Source organism: Monodelphis domestica, chromosome X (assembly GCF_027887165.1).
Source record: "Monodelphis domestica isolate mMonDom1 chromosome X, mMonDom1.pri, whole genome shotgun sequence".
Lineage (NCBI taxonomy): Eukaryota > Metazoa > Chordata > Mammalia > Didelphimorphia > Didelphidae > Monodelphis > Monodelphis domestica.
Window position 1 is genome coordinate 79295654 of NC_077235.1, and position 17079 is coordinate 79312732.

The 17079-nt window shown below is 42.0% G+C and overlaps 1 protein-coding gene across 2 annotated transcripts in view; it reads right to left on the minus strand.

Moving 5' to 3' along the window:
- The window catches only part of OPHN1 (oligophrenin 1), an 832681-nt gene that overhangs the window by 364145 nt on the left and 451457 nt on the right, over nt 1–17079 (minus strand). For both annotated transcript variants that reach the window (XM_056809750.1, XM_056809751.1), the window contains exons 6-9: nt 12199–12309; nt 10247–10351; nt 5962–6091; nt 2542–2642 (exon numbers count right to left, since the gene is read on the minus strand). In XM_056809750.1, the coding sequence (XP_056665728.1) occupies nt 2542–2642; nt 5962–6091; nt 10247–10351; nt 12199–12309 (447 nt within the window). The remainder of the gene's footprint in view (nt 1–2541; nt 2643–5961; nt 6092–10246; nt 10352–12198; nt 12310–17079) is intronic.

The following is a 17079-nucleotide window of genomic DNA, read 5'->3' on the forward strand; positions in this document are numbered from 1 at the left end:
AATTAAATCAATGGTTTCAATGAGAAGATAAGTATAAGGGAGGTTGGTGAAAAAGATGTAGGAAAATATGGCTCAAACACAAAAAATGAGAGAGGCTGAAAGCTTGGAAGAATATACAGAAGCTTCACAGTTGGGCACGACAGTGGATAGAAGGTTAGGGTTAGAGTCAGAAAGGCCTGAGTTAAAATCCTGCCCCAAGAACCACGAGCAGTGTGATTAAGTAGATAGAGAGCCAGACCTGGAGATGGGAGGTCCTGGGTTCAACATTGGCCTCAGATACTTCTTAGCTGGGGTGACTGTGGGTAAATTGCTTAGCCGCCATTGCCACTCTTCTGCCTTGGAATCAAAACTTAGCATCAATATGAAGACAGAAGGTAAGAGATTTTTTAAAAACACCCTAGGAAATGCCTTGATCTCCTTGCCAAGTGGAAGGTCACAGTAGCAAAAGGCAACACCAGTATAGTCTTAAACTCATAAATTCTAACCAACAGAAGACAGTGGTAAGAGATGATGAGTAGTATCAGTCCATAAGACACTGACGGAGTAAAACTAGAGGGGGAAATTCGTTTTGAGAAAGTGTAGTTAAGAGGCTCAACCAAGAAAAATGATCCCTCAGGCATTTGGGGATAAAACTAGAAATAGAACAAGAACAGATGGAAAATGGCAAGTCCTATAAGGATTTTCATACTGAGCTTTTTTCGCTATCATGCCCCATTTGGATTTGGCATGACGGGCCCTGATGTACTACATGAAGAAAGAGAAATGATACTAAAGGAAACCAAGATGTGAAGAACAGCTGGACTTGACCAAATATGCATAAAGGATGTCTGTGCTTGAGGTGTCACAACTGGGAAGGCTTGATTTATACGTAATGTATCCTAAAGAGGGGAAGATACTGACCAAGCAAGAGAAGACTCTTGGGAAAAGGTCTTGAGATCTTACTATTGTCAAACAAAGGGAGGAGAGAATATGACTGATAAACCTACATTCCCCATACTGCAAAGTCTTTAGCAGAAAAGTTTACACATGCATTATATAGGCATCATGGATGACCAGAACCAGGAATAGTGTGTTGTCAATGCCATTCTATGGAAGACCCATCTTAACCGTCATTCTACTGGCTGCAAAGTGAGGAGAGCAGATGAGATAGAATGAAGAGCATAGAAGAAAGCCAATGGCACACTCTTTTTCTCAATCCCCATTCTTCTTGATCTCTCTTGAAATTGTTACTCACCCTCTCACCCTGGATCATCTCTCTTCTCCAGGTTCTCATTAGGTCATTCTCTTCTAGTTCTCCTAACTGTCCAAAGACCCATTCTCAGTTTCCTTTGCTGGTTCTTCAGCTATGTGATGCCTGCTAACAGTAGATGTGCAACTGAGCTCTGTCCTGAGCCTTCTGCTCTTTGCCTCACTTGAGGATCTCCTCAGCTCTTGTGAATCCAGTTATTCCTTTGCTGTTCAGGATTCTCAGATCTATATTTCCAGCCCTAGCATCACTTCTGAGCCACAGCATCACATCTTGCCAACTGCCTTTTAAAAATTGCACACTGGGCGTCCTACATGCACTTCAAACTCAATAAGTCCAAAATGGAGCTCATTATCTTTCCATACAAATATTCCCCTATTTGAAATTACTGTAGAAGGGGTGAATGCTGTGGTCACACTACATGCAGAAAGTCAGGACTGGTGGACACATCTCTAGGGAGAGGCACCTACATAGAAAAGTCACTGATTGATCCAAGCACCAAATCCTGCCCATGACCACAAGCTCTGAATGGATAGAAAAACTGCTCTGAACAGTCCCTGCTCTCAAGAAGCTTACAGTCTATTGACAGGGAATAACAGAGATGTGCTGGAGCCAGCTCAAACCTGCTAGGGAGGACTGGCTGTAAAATGTTCAATGTGAGCATTTATACTTTGCAAATTAGCAAATTCTACAAATCAGGGCCTAATTTACTATTACCTTGATTGTCTACACCCAAGAAGATAACGGAGAAAATGTTAATCATGTATCCAATTATAAATGTATTAAATAAAAATGTTAAAAATGTATAATGATGTATTATGAGTATTTCTTGGTTTTAGAGAGCTGTGTTAAACATTTATCAGCACATCCCTGGATATGATGAACACACAGATTATTACGATACAAGGCAGAATGTGAAAGTGCTAAGGAGAGGTTGGGGCAAAGGGCAAATTGATTGGAAGATGGCTGATGATAGCTCTACCACAATTCAGTGTAGATTCTTCACAATACAAGTCACTAATGTTTATGCATGGTAACAGCAATATTGGACAATGATCATCTGTGAAAGCTTGGCTCCTCTCAGCAATGTGCCAATCTGGGACAATTGTGAAAGGTTTCTGGTGGATAATGCTGTTATATTTAGGGTTTTATTTGGGGGTTTTGGTTATGTATTCCTTTGATCTTACAGCAATGACCAACATGGAAGTGGGTTTTACATGACAATAAAAATAAAATTTAAATTAAAAAAAAAGAATTCACTAATGCTGATTGCAGAGTAATAGAAAGGGGCAGACCTGCTTAGCTCCTGGTTTTTGTTCCATGGGAGTCATCGTCAATGTCTTGGTTTCCTTCTCATATTGACAGTAGTATTTCACCCATGATATTCCCAGAGCCCCTAGGACAAAAACAAAGAAAAAAGGATACCAATGAAACACAATTCTCACCATAAGTTTCAATTCTTCTCAGTCTCAGTTCTGATAGGATGCTCAAACTACAGCCAAAAAGACCAATGTCTTCATTTTACAAAGGAGGAAACTGAGACCCAGAGAGAGGAAGGGACATCCCCAAGGGTACATACAGGATACCATGTGTAGAGTTAGATGGGATCCCAGTGGCCGGAAAGTACAACCCCCTCATCTTACAGAAGGGGAAACTGAGGTCCAGAGAGAGCAAATGACTTCTCTAAGGTCACACATGGAATCCTAGTTCTAGAGCTGGAAGGGACCTCAGAAGCCATCTAGTCCTACACCCTCATCTTACAGAGGGAGAAACTGAGGCCAAGGGAGGGAACAGGACTTGCATAAAAACGCACTGGTAGTAGGGGCAGAGCCAAGATCCAAAAGCCAAGTCCTCCAATTCTAAATCAAAAGGACCTCCAGATTTATTCAAGTTCATCACTCCTGTTCTGGTCATCCCTTCTTCATTTTTCCACCTAGAGCCTGTAATAGTCTGATAAGCCACTGGCATCTACTCTTGAATCCCTTTGCCCTACCACAAACCATAACTATCTAGGCACTCTCTGATTCTAATTCCATGTCTCTCTCTCCAGTCTTCTTTACATCCTACATCTAAGCAAGTACCCCATCAATCCCCTCTCTCCATGTACAGGACTATCACCCAAGCTCAGGGCAACAATACTTCATACCTCCAATCTCCTCCAGGCTATTTCTTTTTTGAATAATATTTTATTTTCCCCCAATTACATGTAATAACAATTTTTAACATTTCGGTTGTTTCTTCTTAATTTGGAGTCATGGATTCTCACCCTCTATCCTACCCTTTTCCCCTTCACTGAGATAGTAAATAATCTGTTAAAGATTTTACATGTGCATATCATGTAAAACATTTTTCCATAGTAATCCTTTTGTAGAAGAATACACAAACAAAAAATCAAGAAAGTCATATGTAGCTTGCTTTGGTCTGGAATCAGACTCCATCAGTTCTCTCTATGGCATCAGATGGCATTTTTGTCATGAGTCCTTTGTGATTGTCTTAGATCATTGTATTGCTCAGAATAGCTAAGTTATTGACAGTTGTTCCTCTTACAATATTGTTGTAACTATTAACAATGTTTTCCTGGTTCTGCTTACTACATAGAATGTATCATAGAATGCATCAGTTCATGTAAGTCTTTCCAGGTTTTTCTGAGCTCCTCCTATTCATCAATTTTATAGCACAATAGTATTTCATTACACTAACATATCACAGCTTATTCAGCCATTCCCCAACTGAGGGACAGTCTCTCAGTTTCCAATTCTTTACCACCACAAAAAGAACAGCTATAAAAATTTGTGTACATATAGTTCCTCTGTTTTGTGTTTTATCTCTTTGGGACATGGACCTTGTAATGGTATTGATTGGTGCCCTTTGCACATAGGTCCAAATTGCTCTCTGTAATAGTTACATCAATTCACAACTCCACAAACAGTGCATCAGTGTCTCAATTTTCCCAAATGCTCTACTTTTGTTACTTTCATTTTCTGTCATAATAACCAATACGATAGGTGTGGATTGCTACCTGAGATGTATTTTAATGTGCATTTCTCTAGTGAATAGTGATTTGGAGCATTTTTTCATATAACTATAGATAGATTTAAATATTTTGGCTGAGAATTGCCTTTCTATATATCCTTACATCATTTATCAATTGGGGAATGACTTATATTCTTATACCTTTGGCTCATTTCTCCATGTATTTGAGAAATGAGACCCATATTGGATATTATTTCCTATCTTATTTCCTCTCCTGTTTATCCTATTCTCTTTCTTTTTATCTTGCTCATCCTCAAATGTTTTTGCTACTGATTACTGCCTCCCCTAATTTACCCTTTCTATCAGCACCCTCCTTCACTCTCTTTCATTTCCTCTCAGACTTTCCAGTAAGGTAAGACAGATTTCTATACCCAACTGAGTGTGTATGTTCTTCCCTCTTTGAGCTAATTATGATGATAGTGAGGTCCAAATACTCCCCTTCCCACCTCCTGCACCTTCCTCTAGCTCTGGGTATTTGCAAGTTTTGATTCTCCCAAGATCGTATGATTTGAGGAGACTTGCCTGTATTACACTCCCAACCTCCCAACCACAAGCACTCTTTTCCAACCTGCAACTGTGACCAAGGTCCCCTGCTTCCCTGTAGCCAGAAGTGCTGATATGTGCTAGTAGTTCTCCTCCTCTCCCTGGGACTTCGACATGGGATTGTGACCTAGATCTGAGTTTGGACAAAGCAACAGAGTTCTTCACCCAGAGCCAGAAAAGGAACTCTTGTAATCTTCTAGCTTCCCTGGTTCTTTCCCTCTCTCTCCCATCTCTGAGTTTTTCCTCTTTTCTCTTTCTCTCTTCTCTCTATGTCTTTCTCCTTTCTCCCCTCTCTTCTTCCTTCCCTCTTTCTCTTTCCTTTTTCCTCTCCTCCCTTGCCTTCTTTCTCCCTCTCCCATCCTTCCTTCTCTCTGTCTCTCTCCCCATGTCTCTCTTCTCTTTCTCTCCCTTCTCTCACTCTTCTTCCTTCCCTTTCTCTTTCCTTGTCACTCTCCCCCTCCTTCCTTCTCTTTCTCTGCCCTTCTTCTCTCTTCTTCACTCTCCTTGTCCTTCTCTTCCCCCTCTCTTTTTCTTTACCTCTTCCCTCTCTTCCTCCTTCTCTCCTCTGCCTCCTCCCATCTTCTCCTCTCCCCACTATTCTCCTCTTCCACTGTAGCTCAAAACTCCTGAGCTCAAGAGATCCACCAACCTTGGTCTCCCTGCTGGCGGGATTACACCTAGTTGACCATCATATGTTTGAAGACTGTTTCTAGTTCTGAAAACTATGTCATAGATCCCTCTAGGCCTGACACTCTAAGTTCTATGTTCTAAGATCCATTCCAACTCACACACTGAAGGTTCCTTTTTTAATGCCAACTTTATTTCCAGTTCTGATATTCTCCCTTCCTTCTCCCTCTCCCCTACTTATTGAGAAAATGGGAAAAATAAAACCCATGACAAATGTAGTCGAGCAAAATAAATTCCTCACTAGTCATGTCCAAAAATATAGAATACAACCTGTCCATCTGGAGGTGGGGAGCATCAAACATTGTATATTCTGAGGCCGTTTACAGCTTGGCATTCTGTAGTCTATGTAACAAGACCCCTTCTAATGCTACCAATCTGTCAGAAAAGGCAAAAGGAAGAAAGCTGAAAGTAGTCATCCAGCTGCAGGCCACCATATGTGCTCATATACATACATTTCTCTTGGGTGTAAAGATAGCCCTCAATGGTTGGCTGCCCTGGAAGCTTGCACATCTGAGGGGCCTCCTTCATCCTCTTCTTGAGTTCTTCCATCTCCTCTCGGGTACTAGAAAAGTGATTTCTTGTCTGCCAAGACATGATTTCCAAGAATAAATACTGACTGTAAATCAAACATTAGACACCAGGACACAGAAAGAGGCGCATCAGATGATAGTAAGTAGACTGACCAAATGCTCTGGAGTTACTACAGGGAGTGACTGAATTTTCTTAGGAGATTGGAGACAGGGAAATGTGCATTCAGAGGACCTTGAACTATAATTGGGAGGTAAGTAGGATTATGGGGAAAACACTGCACTATGATCTAAGAGACTGATGCTCATAGATCTAGAACTGGAAGGAACCTCAGTAGTTCAATTTCCTCGTTTTACAGAGGAGGAATCTAAGGCCTAGGAAAAGAAAATGATTTGTCCAAAGTTACACATAGGATCCCAGAGTTGGCAGGGACCTGTGAAGATAGGATTAACTCTCCCCTTGTCTATTTTAGCTAATCAAATAAAAAACTTAAAGTACCCCTACTTACCATTAAGTATGAGAGTTCACAAGTCACTTACTACAGTAAGTGACAACTCCAAAGGCCACTGCCCCCCACCTCGGGCAGTGCTAGGCAAATTGAAAGACTGTCATTGGTTTTTGTGAAGAAGGAGGAGCGACAGGAAGTGATGTGTAAAAAGGGGTATAAAAAGAGACCAACATGGTCTGGGAGACTCATTCCCTTCCTGGCATTTGGAGAGATTGGTTGTGAAGATTGGTGCTTTGGCTTTGGAGGAGACTGCGTTGGTGGAACCCTGGCTGAAGACACCACTGGGACCTCTGGCTTGGAGAGATTCCTGCCTTGGTGGCTCTGCGAGGAGACCCTCTCTGCTCGTTGGCACTTCAGTGGGACACTCTCTTCAGCATGAGTTCTGTGGAGAGACTCTTTCCCTTGGATCCTGCATCAGCTTGCTGGTGAGTGACTTGGACTTCCACATGGAGATTGGAACTTTGTCAGGGAGCTAGCTGAATTTCATTGGATCAGCACTTGGGGTAGGCTAGGCAACTTAACTCTTTCCCTCCTACATTTCATACTTCAACTCTTTCTATTCGTTGTTATAAATAAAAGATGCTAATGGTTTTTTCTGACTTAGGGATAATATTTTGAATCCAGTGACCACAACGTTGAATTAATAACTGTCTTATTTAGTCAAAACCCCAATTTAACCCTTGCAGACCAATGAGGCCACTGAATCTAATACCCTCATTTTACAGAGAAGGAAACTGAGACCAAAGGAGAGGAAATGACTTGTCCAAGGTCTCTTAGATATTATGTGGATTTGATTATGGTCCTCTGACTCTGAAAGAGCCAGTGCTCTTTCCATTGTTCTTTTTAAAAAACCCTCACCTTCTGTCTTAGAATAAATATTATGTATTTGATCAAGGGCAGAAGAGTGTTAATGGCTAGTCAATGAGAGGTAAGTGACTTGCCCAGGGTCACACATCTAGGAAATTGCTGGGGCCAGATTTGAACCCAGGACCTCCTATCTCTGGACCTGGCTCTCAATCCACTGAGCCACCCAGATGCCCCCTCCATTGTTCTAAATCCAACTCTGTCTCTATGTCATTAGATGACCTTGGGTAACTTACATAAGCATTCTGGGCCTCAATTTTCTCATCTGTAAAATGAGGTCCTTTATTACCATTATTATTCTGGGTACAAAAAACCAGCATGCAGATAAAGCAAGCTGTTGCCACCTTGAAGACACCCTTATTTAAAGGGTCACAGATCACTTGAGACTATCGATTAAGTACTTAGCAAACATATAGTTTGGCAAGGACATTGGCACTATCAGAATTTTATGGAACATCTAGAAGATGTAGTCTTAGAATCCTAGGATCAGTGGTCTAGAGCTGGAAAGGACTTCAGAATCCCATCTAGTACAGCCCTTTCATTTTACAAAAGGGAAAAACTAGCCCTTTAGATAAGGTTAAGGCTTGTCTGAGGTCACATACAGGCAGTCAAGATGTTAATTCAGGTCCTCTGACTTTAGAGTCACTGTTCTTTTAACTTTACTACCACAACACCACAGGGGTGTATGGGGTGCTCAGGGAGGGGTAATATCTCTGGTATGGAGGGCTTGTGCCCTTCTAGGGCAGCTCTCCAGCCACTGACCCTCACCTGACACCCAGCTCTCACTTGTGGCTCCTAGTAGCTGCTAGTATGCAGCAGCGGCCACACCCCGGACAACGGCTTCGACAGGCCGGCCAAACCTTGTGAGGGTAGCCATCGGGTCGACGTCGACCCCTGGTGAACCAGGGCTTTGCTCACCCAGCATGTGAAGACTGCTTCGGCGGAACAGGTGGAAGAAACCAACAAGAAGGTTCAACGGCTGAGATGGCGATACAGCAAGGCACTGTGGAGTGCTTAGGGCGTGATGGAGCACAAAAGACAACATGGCCATCCAATGCAGCTGAGGAAGTCTCCAGCTGTAATGACTTTTCGTGCCACTGGACCCAGGCTTCCAACGCTGAGAGAGTGGGACTGTCTCTGTGCATCGACTTTTCCACTTAAATCTTCATGCACAGGTGTCTTTGTGCACAAAGACAATCGTCATCCTCGGTTCGAGAGACAACCAACAACCACTCTAAATCCTATGCTTCAAGGAGGAAGATAATATGTCCATTTTACAGATGCAGAAACTGAAGCTCAGAAAGATAAAGTGATCACACACAGCCAGAAAGTAGCAAAGTTAGGATTTGAACTCAGATCTTTATTCCAGGGAAACTGCTCTTTCCACCATGCTTTAAATTCTACACTTCTATAGAGAAGGTAGAATAGGTATGATTCATTTTACAGATGTTAAAATTGAGGCTTGTGAAGATTAAATTGTAATCCCCTGATTGTAACAATGAAGGTACTTAGCTCTTCCTTTATTGGGAAGATTAAATTGTAATCCCCGGTCTATTTTTAGATTTTAATTCCCAAAAGTGTTAACTCAGTATTTGAAGATCTACCCATTTTAATCTACAAAAAGTAACTAACCACTAAAGGTGCAAACTAACTAAAAAAGGTATTATATAACCAAAAAAGGTATAATCTAACAAAAAAAAGTGTGAACTAAAGAGCAGGCAGTCCTGGAGAGAGCATCTGCTGTGATTGGTAGACATGAAATTTAGGGGAGGTGACACAAGAGAAAAAGATCTTTAAATAGAGGACTACAGAGGCCAGAAGATAGATGGAGAGAACTCTGGCTCAAAGTTGGACTGGAGGATCAGTATCTCGAGCTTGGAGTGAAGAAGAGTCACTCGGAGGAGAGACTGGAAGACAGACACTTGAGGAGAGACTGGAAGACAGACATTTGGACTTGGCTGTGGAACTCGACCCTGGAGGAGCTCGTGCAGGAGACCTCAGACTGCTTTCCTTTTAGACAGTCACTGTGGTGAGTGAAAGACTGACTTAAGTTTCCCTGCCTTTCTAGAGGTATGAACCTCCGAGAAAGGCCCATTGTCTTGAGACTCTTTTCCCTGATTAGGGCCTTAGAATTTCTACCTGGCTCAGAGGAAGCCAGAGTTCTCTCTCTCTCTCTCTCTCTCTCTCTCTCTCTCTCTCTCTCTCTCTCTCTCTCTCTCTCTCTCTCTCTCTCTCATTCCTTAATATCTTCCCCCTATTGTAAAATAAACTACCATAAATTCCATTTTATTTTAGTAATTCATTGTGGGATTTAGAAATTAAATCCCTGGTGACCACCTATTAGTATTTCAGTCCAACCATATATAAATTTAACAAACTCAGAGAGGTTATGTGACTTATCCAAGGTTATGTCTGATAGACCCCGAACTTGAACCCAGGTCTTGAACTCCAAGTCCACTGATAGGCACACTCCATCATGTTGCAGGGCAATGTAAGTATACAAAATTCGAATGGGGAGGGGGAGGATAAATTCCCTTTACATAGCAACTATGTGTCAAGTCCAAAATTCAGGATTTGTGGCTCTAGACTAATGGTTCCCAAGGAGTCTGAAGTTCATGGGAAATGGGGTTCAAGTGGCCTACAGCTGGAAGACCAGGCAGGACTAGAGTAGAAACCAATGAGACTGGCTTCTCGTAACTGTCCAGTAAGGTCGGTCCAGGATGCTCTAAAGAGCCCCAACATGCCAGCGGGGCGATGCTTCCAAGAATGCGGCCACCCCCTGCAAAGGCAGGAAGGAGGATAGACAAGGAAATGGAACCCCCCAGTGCCAGACTTACATTTTGCAGACTGAGCTGGAGCTGCTGTTTGTAAGGGAGGAAATCCTGTGTTAATTCTACCGTCAGATTGTTGGAAATGAAGAGGCTGTGGAGAAAGGCCAACACCTAGAGCAAATGGACAAAAAGGACCTTATTGCAGGTACTCACTCCCTACGTCAGACACAGGAAACATCCACCACTGGACAATAAACCTTTCAACTAGGCCCCCCGGGGTTCGATATATACACAGTACATCTTTGACCATCATCCTTTATCCATAAGGCCAATGCAAATATCTCCACACCCAGCAACACGGCAGGGCAATGAGCAAGGCTATGCTCTACTAGCAAATCCATTCATTCCTGGGGTCCTCTTTGTAGCTGAATCATAAAGGATAATCATTTGCTAACTTAAATAAGATGTTGGAAGTTAATGAGACTCTTGAAGGCACGTGAACCCTTGCATGATCATCTGTCACCAGTTCGTGTCTCTGGGTCACGGGAACATCATTTGTCAGAGAAAAGAGGGACACCCGTTCTGGATACAATTGTCCTGCCACCTTAGTGTGCTAAAATATTGAATGAGGCAGGAACCTTACTCTTACCCATAAGAGGGGAGAGATGCAATCTTCTCCCATGAGATGAGATTGTCAGCTCCTAAAGGGCTCTATTTTTATTCACAGGGGCCAACATAGTGTTGCACATACAGAAGGTACTTAATAAAAGCTCTATTTATCCATCTATCCATCTCAAGGAGAATAATATGCAAACATTTGTGAAATGCATACCCAGTAGCTCTTGGAATAAACCTCAGTTTAAATAAGGAAATGACTTCTCGTTAATAAGAGAGGGTATGATATAATGGAAAGACAGCAAGAATAGGATTCGGGAATACTAATTAATAATAATAATAAATAGATAACAGGGGCAGCTAGGTGGCCAATGGATAAGGAGCCAAACCTGGATATGGGAGGTCCTGGGTTCCAATCTGGCCTCAGACATTTCCTAGCTGGGTGACCCTGGGTGAGTCACTCTATCCCCATTGCCTAGCCCTTGGTGCTCTTCTGCCTTATCAATTCTAAGACAGAAAGTAAGGGATTAAATGAATAAATACTAAATAGCTGCATGCATGTAGCATTTTAAGAATTGCAAAATACTTCTCAAATATTATCTCATTTTGATCCTCACAACAACCCTAGGAATTAAGTGCTGCTCTTATCTTTACCTTACAGATGAAGGAATTGAGGCAGACAAAGATTAAGTGACTTAGCCAGGGTCATGAAGACAGGAAGTATCTAAGATAGGACTTGGACTCAAGCCTTCCTGGGTCCCACTCTATTCGCTGCACCCCTTAGCTGCCTAACATTCCACTTCTCCCACTGATGCATTGAGTGGCTTTGGGAGTTGAATTTAGTACTATCCTTCCTCACTTCTGCCTCTCAGAATTCTCAGTTTCCTTCAAAACTTAGCTCAAGCACCAGATGACAGAGGCGGCCATGCCAGGTCCCCTCAGCATCTTCAGCTCTACCTCTACCTTGCCTCTACTCTCTACATATTTTGTCTGTATCTATTTACAAATCATTTTCTCTCCCATTAGAGTATAAGCTTCTGGCAGGCAGGCACTAGCTTCACTTCTGTTTCTGTATCTCTAGCCTAACTGCTTGTAGAATTGACAATCCCTAAAGGCCTCTCCAGAGCTCTCATTACATGGTTTTAAGAATAAGTATTACTAGAATACCATAGCATTTCAGAGGTGTAAAGGGCCTCACAGGTCATCTAATTCAATATCTCCCATTTTACAGATGGGGAAACTAAGGTCCGAGAAGAAAAGCAATTTGCCTAAGATCATGAAAGAACTTGCTAGAAGGCCCATTTTGTGTATCCATCAGTTTTTAGAGTTGCCAGAGAGAACAAAGACTTCACTTTTCCATGGAAATCTACAATCTGATCAGTAAATGAAGAGAAGGGACTTACAGGCTCCACAATATTGAACTTCTTGGTCTCCTGAACCTCCTGGATCTGGTATACGTAGTCAAGAGATGACTCAAAGAAATTGTGTCGCTCTCTGTCCAACTGTAAGTCGGCCTACAGGAGAGGAAGCATAAAATATCACAGACCAAAATGGAGGTAATCAAGTCAACGCTTTGGTAGCCTACCCAGGAGGAGGAGGAGGCTGCCCTGCTAAGGCAAACGTACTACTCATTAGCCAAAATGCCCAGGACCTGGCAAAATGCCCACAGAACTGGAACCTTGTAAGAAACACCAGCAGCATCTACATTAAGACCCTTTGAAACTGTACATCAATGAGTGGGATAGATCAACGGCTCCTAAAGAACAAGCAACCTTGTGTTATTCGTCTTTGAATCTCCCAGCATCTGGTACAGCCTAGCACATAGTAGATTCTCAGTGACTTGGACCAATTCCTGTGCCCTTTGCTCATAGCATCCCCTACACCTGGAATATTCTCCTCCCCTTCTTCATACCCATCATAGAAATCCCAACTTGAATGCCACCTCTTCCAAGAAGCCTGTTCCTCATCCCATCCTCCTTGGAACCTACCCCCTCTGCGCTCACTTAACGCTATCCTGTGATCTCTGATGCACTCATGAGATTATATATTATACCTATCCTCTCCTTAATGTTAGCACCATAAGGATGGGGCCATATCTTATCTAAACTTCCCAATTCCCACTATACTCTGTACCCAGCAGGTGATTCTCAGTACTTCGTTGTTGATGGAACCAGTGAATAAATCCTAAGGAGTTGATTAGACAAGATCTCCAAACAACTTATAGAGCCTATGTGGGCTGGGTCTCTATTCATTGACTGAGGATGACTTGATTGGCTCTGGATGTTTTAGACCAATTGTAGAGGAACATGATTGCCATGGTTCTAAGCTAAGCCTCTGTGCTAGGCTAGGAGAAGGGCATCAGTTGCAGTTGGCCCTTTTTGGATAGAAGAGCTAAGATCGGACCTTTGTCCTAGTGATAGAGGCTTGTGGATGCCCAGCTTCCCTCCTCCAACCCTTGGAGTGGCTAATGGCCAACTTGAGGAAGTTGCCTGTACTTTCATCTAGGAATCTAGGAAAGAGTTCATGAACCCTAGGTTCCTGGATACAAAAGGGCTTTAAAATATTTTGTCCTTGGACAAACTGGGTTTTGGAGAGTCTGCAGACTCAGGAGTGTTCCTAATTTCTAGAACTTAGGCTTCTAGAAAGAAAAAAGGATATGGAAGATCCAGACTTTTGAATTATTCAGATACTGTCATCTCAAGGTATGGAATACTGACTCATTTTTGCTTTCCTTCCCAGAAGTCCAAAGTATCACAAGTTGGCAACACGCTATCACTGGGGGAAAATGAAATTCAACAGAATGCCAAGGGATTCCCCTCAACTAACACCAAATTTATTTCCTTCACAAGAGGAATCCAAGTGGCCTGAAGAAGACCCTGGGGCAAGGCAGGACTCATTAGAGAGGAAAGCAAGTTGTATTTGTGTCATTTGAATAAGAGGAGTGTCTCATGCCCCTCAACCCCAATTAATGCAACAAGATTCTCCAACTCAGGGGTTAATCTAGGTCTACACATTTGGATGGAAAAAACCCTACATCTGTATTTTCCCTAACCTCTAACTAAAATGTATTGGTTTTTAAAATGATTTAACAGCATTATTCTGAGGTTTCAAAGCCCCCCCAAAGGTTTAGAATCCCTGATCTAAGCTCAGGAACCCTCATCAGGTAAGAATACCTTTGTGTTTGAGTTGTAGACCAGTCTAGGATAACCTAGGACAGAACAATTCCTCAACATCTCTACTAAGCCAATCAAAGGAATAAACTAGGTACCAATTGAATGAAAGCACACAATGGCACCCAAGAGATGTCTTGTGCTGGTCAGCCTTCTTGTGGAATGTAAATAAAACAGCAAGCCAGGTCAGAAGCTGGAATTCCAATAGCAGTCTGGCCTAGAGGGAGAGCAGCTCTAAGAAAGTACCTAAAGAGTATCTGTCTTGGGCAGCTAGGTGGCTTAGTGAAGAGAGCACCAGGACTGGAGTTGGAAGGTCCTAGGTTCAAGTCTGACCTTGGACACCTCCTAGCTGTGTGACCCTGGGCAAGTCACTTAACCCCCACTGCCTAGTCCTTACCACTCTTCTGCGTTGGAACTGATATTTAGTATTGCTTCTAAGACAGAAGGTTTTTAAAAAACCAGGGAGCATCTAGGTAGTTCAGTAGATAGTGAGCCAGGCCTAAAGACAAGAAGTCCTGAGTTCAAATATGGCCTTAGACACTTCCTGCCTGGGTTGCCAGGGACAAGTCACTTAACTCTCAGTGCCTAGCCCTTACCGATCTTCTGCTTGGAGCCCATACATAGTATTGATTCTAAGATGGAAGGTAAAAGGTTAAAAAAAGAGTATCTGTCTCTCTATTTCCTCCCTTCAGAGGGTGACTATAGACTTGAAGGGTCACCCAATTTGGTATTCCCATCTAAGGCGATAGTGTTGTCATCAGAATAGTTATGATTGATGGCAGAATCTGTACTAGAAGGCCAACACAGACTAGACACACAAGGGAAGGGCAGTTTTAGGACTCTATTATGGCACCATAGAGAGCTACATCTTTGGGGGCAGGGAGACGGGGATTCCCCACTCTTGATTATTGGAAGTTTTTTGCCCCTTGGCCATCAGTAATCTGCTTTCATTTAATTCATACCTAATTTTGACCTTTGACTAGTAGGAATTATTCACAACTCATTTACACTCCTTGACTGATTCTATAACTCAAAAAGATGTATTCATCCAATAAAGGTATCTGAATGAAGATCAGCCTTGCCACTTGTATTAATTATAGTGTATAACATAAATAATATAATCTGCATTAAGTTTGAAGGATATAGTGCATCTTTCTTCCAATTGTTATGGACTTTTTTATGAGTTTTATGCATTTGCTATAGAGTGAACTGGGAAGATTAGATTTAGCTATCTCCTGATTGCAACAATGAAGATACTTAGCTTTTCCTTTCTTGGGAAGACTGAATTGTAATCCACAATCTATTTTTAGATTTTAATCCCCAAAAGGTGGTAACTCAGTATTTTAGGTAGATCAACCCATTTTAACTACAAAAAGGTGGTAACTACAAAAGGTAAACTAACCAAAAAAGGTGTTAAGTAACCCAAAAGGTATAATCTAACCAAAGAAGGTGAGAACTAAAGAGTGGGCAGTCCTGGAGAAAAGTGTCTGATGTGATTGGTAGATGTGAAATTTAGGGGAGGTGACATGAGAGAAAAAGATCTTTAAAAAGAGGACCAGAGGCCAGGATATATTCTTTTGAGATTTCAGATTTGAGTTGGATGGAGGATTCTCTGACTTGGAGTTGGACTGGAGGAACTGGATTCCTGGAGGAACTAGTGCAGGAGACCTCAGACTGCTTTTCCATTTTATATGGTCACCATTGGTGAATGAAAGGCTGACTTGGTGACCCTGCCTCCTCCAAAAAAGGCCCATTGTCTTGAGACTCTTTTCCCTGATTAGTGCCTTAATATTTCTACCTGGCTCAGAGGAAGCCGGAATTACTCTCTCTCTCTCTCATTCCTTAATATCTTCCCTCTATTGCAAATAAACTACCATAAATTCCATTTACTTTAGTAATTCATTTGGGATTTAGAAATTAAATCCCTGGTGACCACATACATAAATATTCAGAGTCCAACCACAGTTAAATTTTAACAGAACTCATACATATCCTATACTTGATATGACCTCTTAACTTGAATACTTGTACAGAAGTTGTGGACCCTTTTAACGACATGTTTGGCCAATTAGACATAGGTTGTATTCTACTATTTCTGTAGTAGAACTCTGGGTTGAGGGTAAATGAACCAAAAGAAGAATATTGTAGGAACTGCCCCAAAGATTGAACCTTGTCCATATAATGCCAGAGCCTGGGGGTCCTCCACCATAAGTTACAAATGAATTAATGAAGGAAGGGATGAGAGCAACCAGGCAAAAAAGGAATATATTTCCTCTTAGATCTATTAATGATTCTCTCAAGTTTTCCAGTTCCTCCCTAGTTTCCTTCTTACTCTGGAGATAATGTTTACCCGGGTGACTACCTCTTTCCAGTTGGTGAGTTATTGCCCTGAGGTTTTATTTGAGTAAATTTCCAAGTCAGCTATGTTTAAGGACTGATTCTCTGGTAAAAAAAATTTACACAACACCCTTTAAATCTAATTTGCATTTTCTCCAAAACTTTTCTGAGTCTAGACAATCAACAAAACATTAAACTAAACCCTGATTTGTGAAATGTGCCAATTTGTCTCAATTGGGTCCTCACTGCTGCCAAGCAGTCCTTCTATACTTCCCTTATCAACTCATTCTCCCACTTCCCACAACTCTTCCAAATTTTTCATTCTTCCTCCAACTTCCCATGTCTCCCTTTCCCCATCCCTCTCAGCTGAGAACCTTGCCTCATATTTTAAAGAAAAAACTGTTATTCCAGCATGAGCTCCCTCTTCTCCACTCTTCATCTCCTATCACTCAGATATCTTTTAACACCACCTCCTCCTCCTCTTCTGTCTCACATGATGGAGTACTCCTGACTGAGACTAACTCCATTACTTGTTCAACTGATACCATTCCATCCAATCATATTTGGCAGATAGCTTCCCTGTCATTCCCACTCTATCATTTATCCTCTCTCTTTCCCTGTCTATTGGCTCCTTCCATTCTGCCTATAAATGTCCATATCTCCCTCCATTCCCACCAATTACCATCCTATAACCTTTTTTTAAACTTTGCCTTCCATCTTAGAATCAATACTGAGTACTGGTTCTAAGACAAAAAACAAACAAACAGGAAGGGCTAG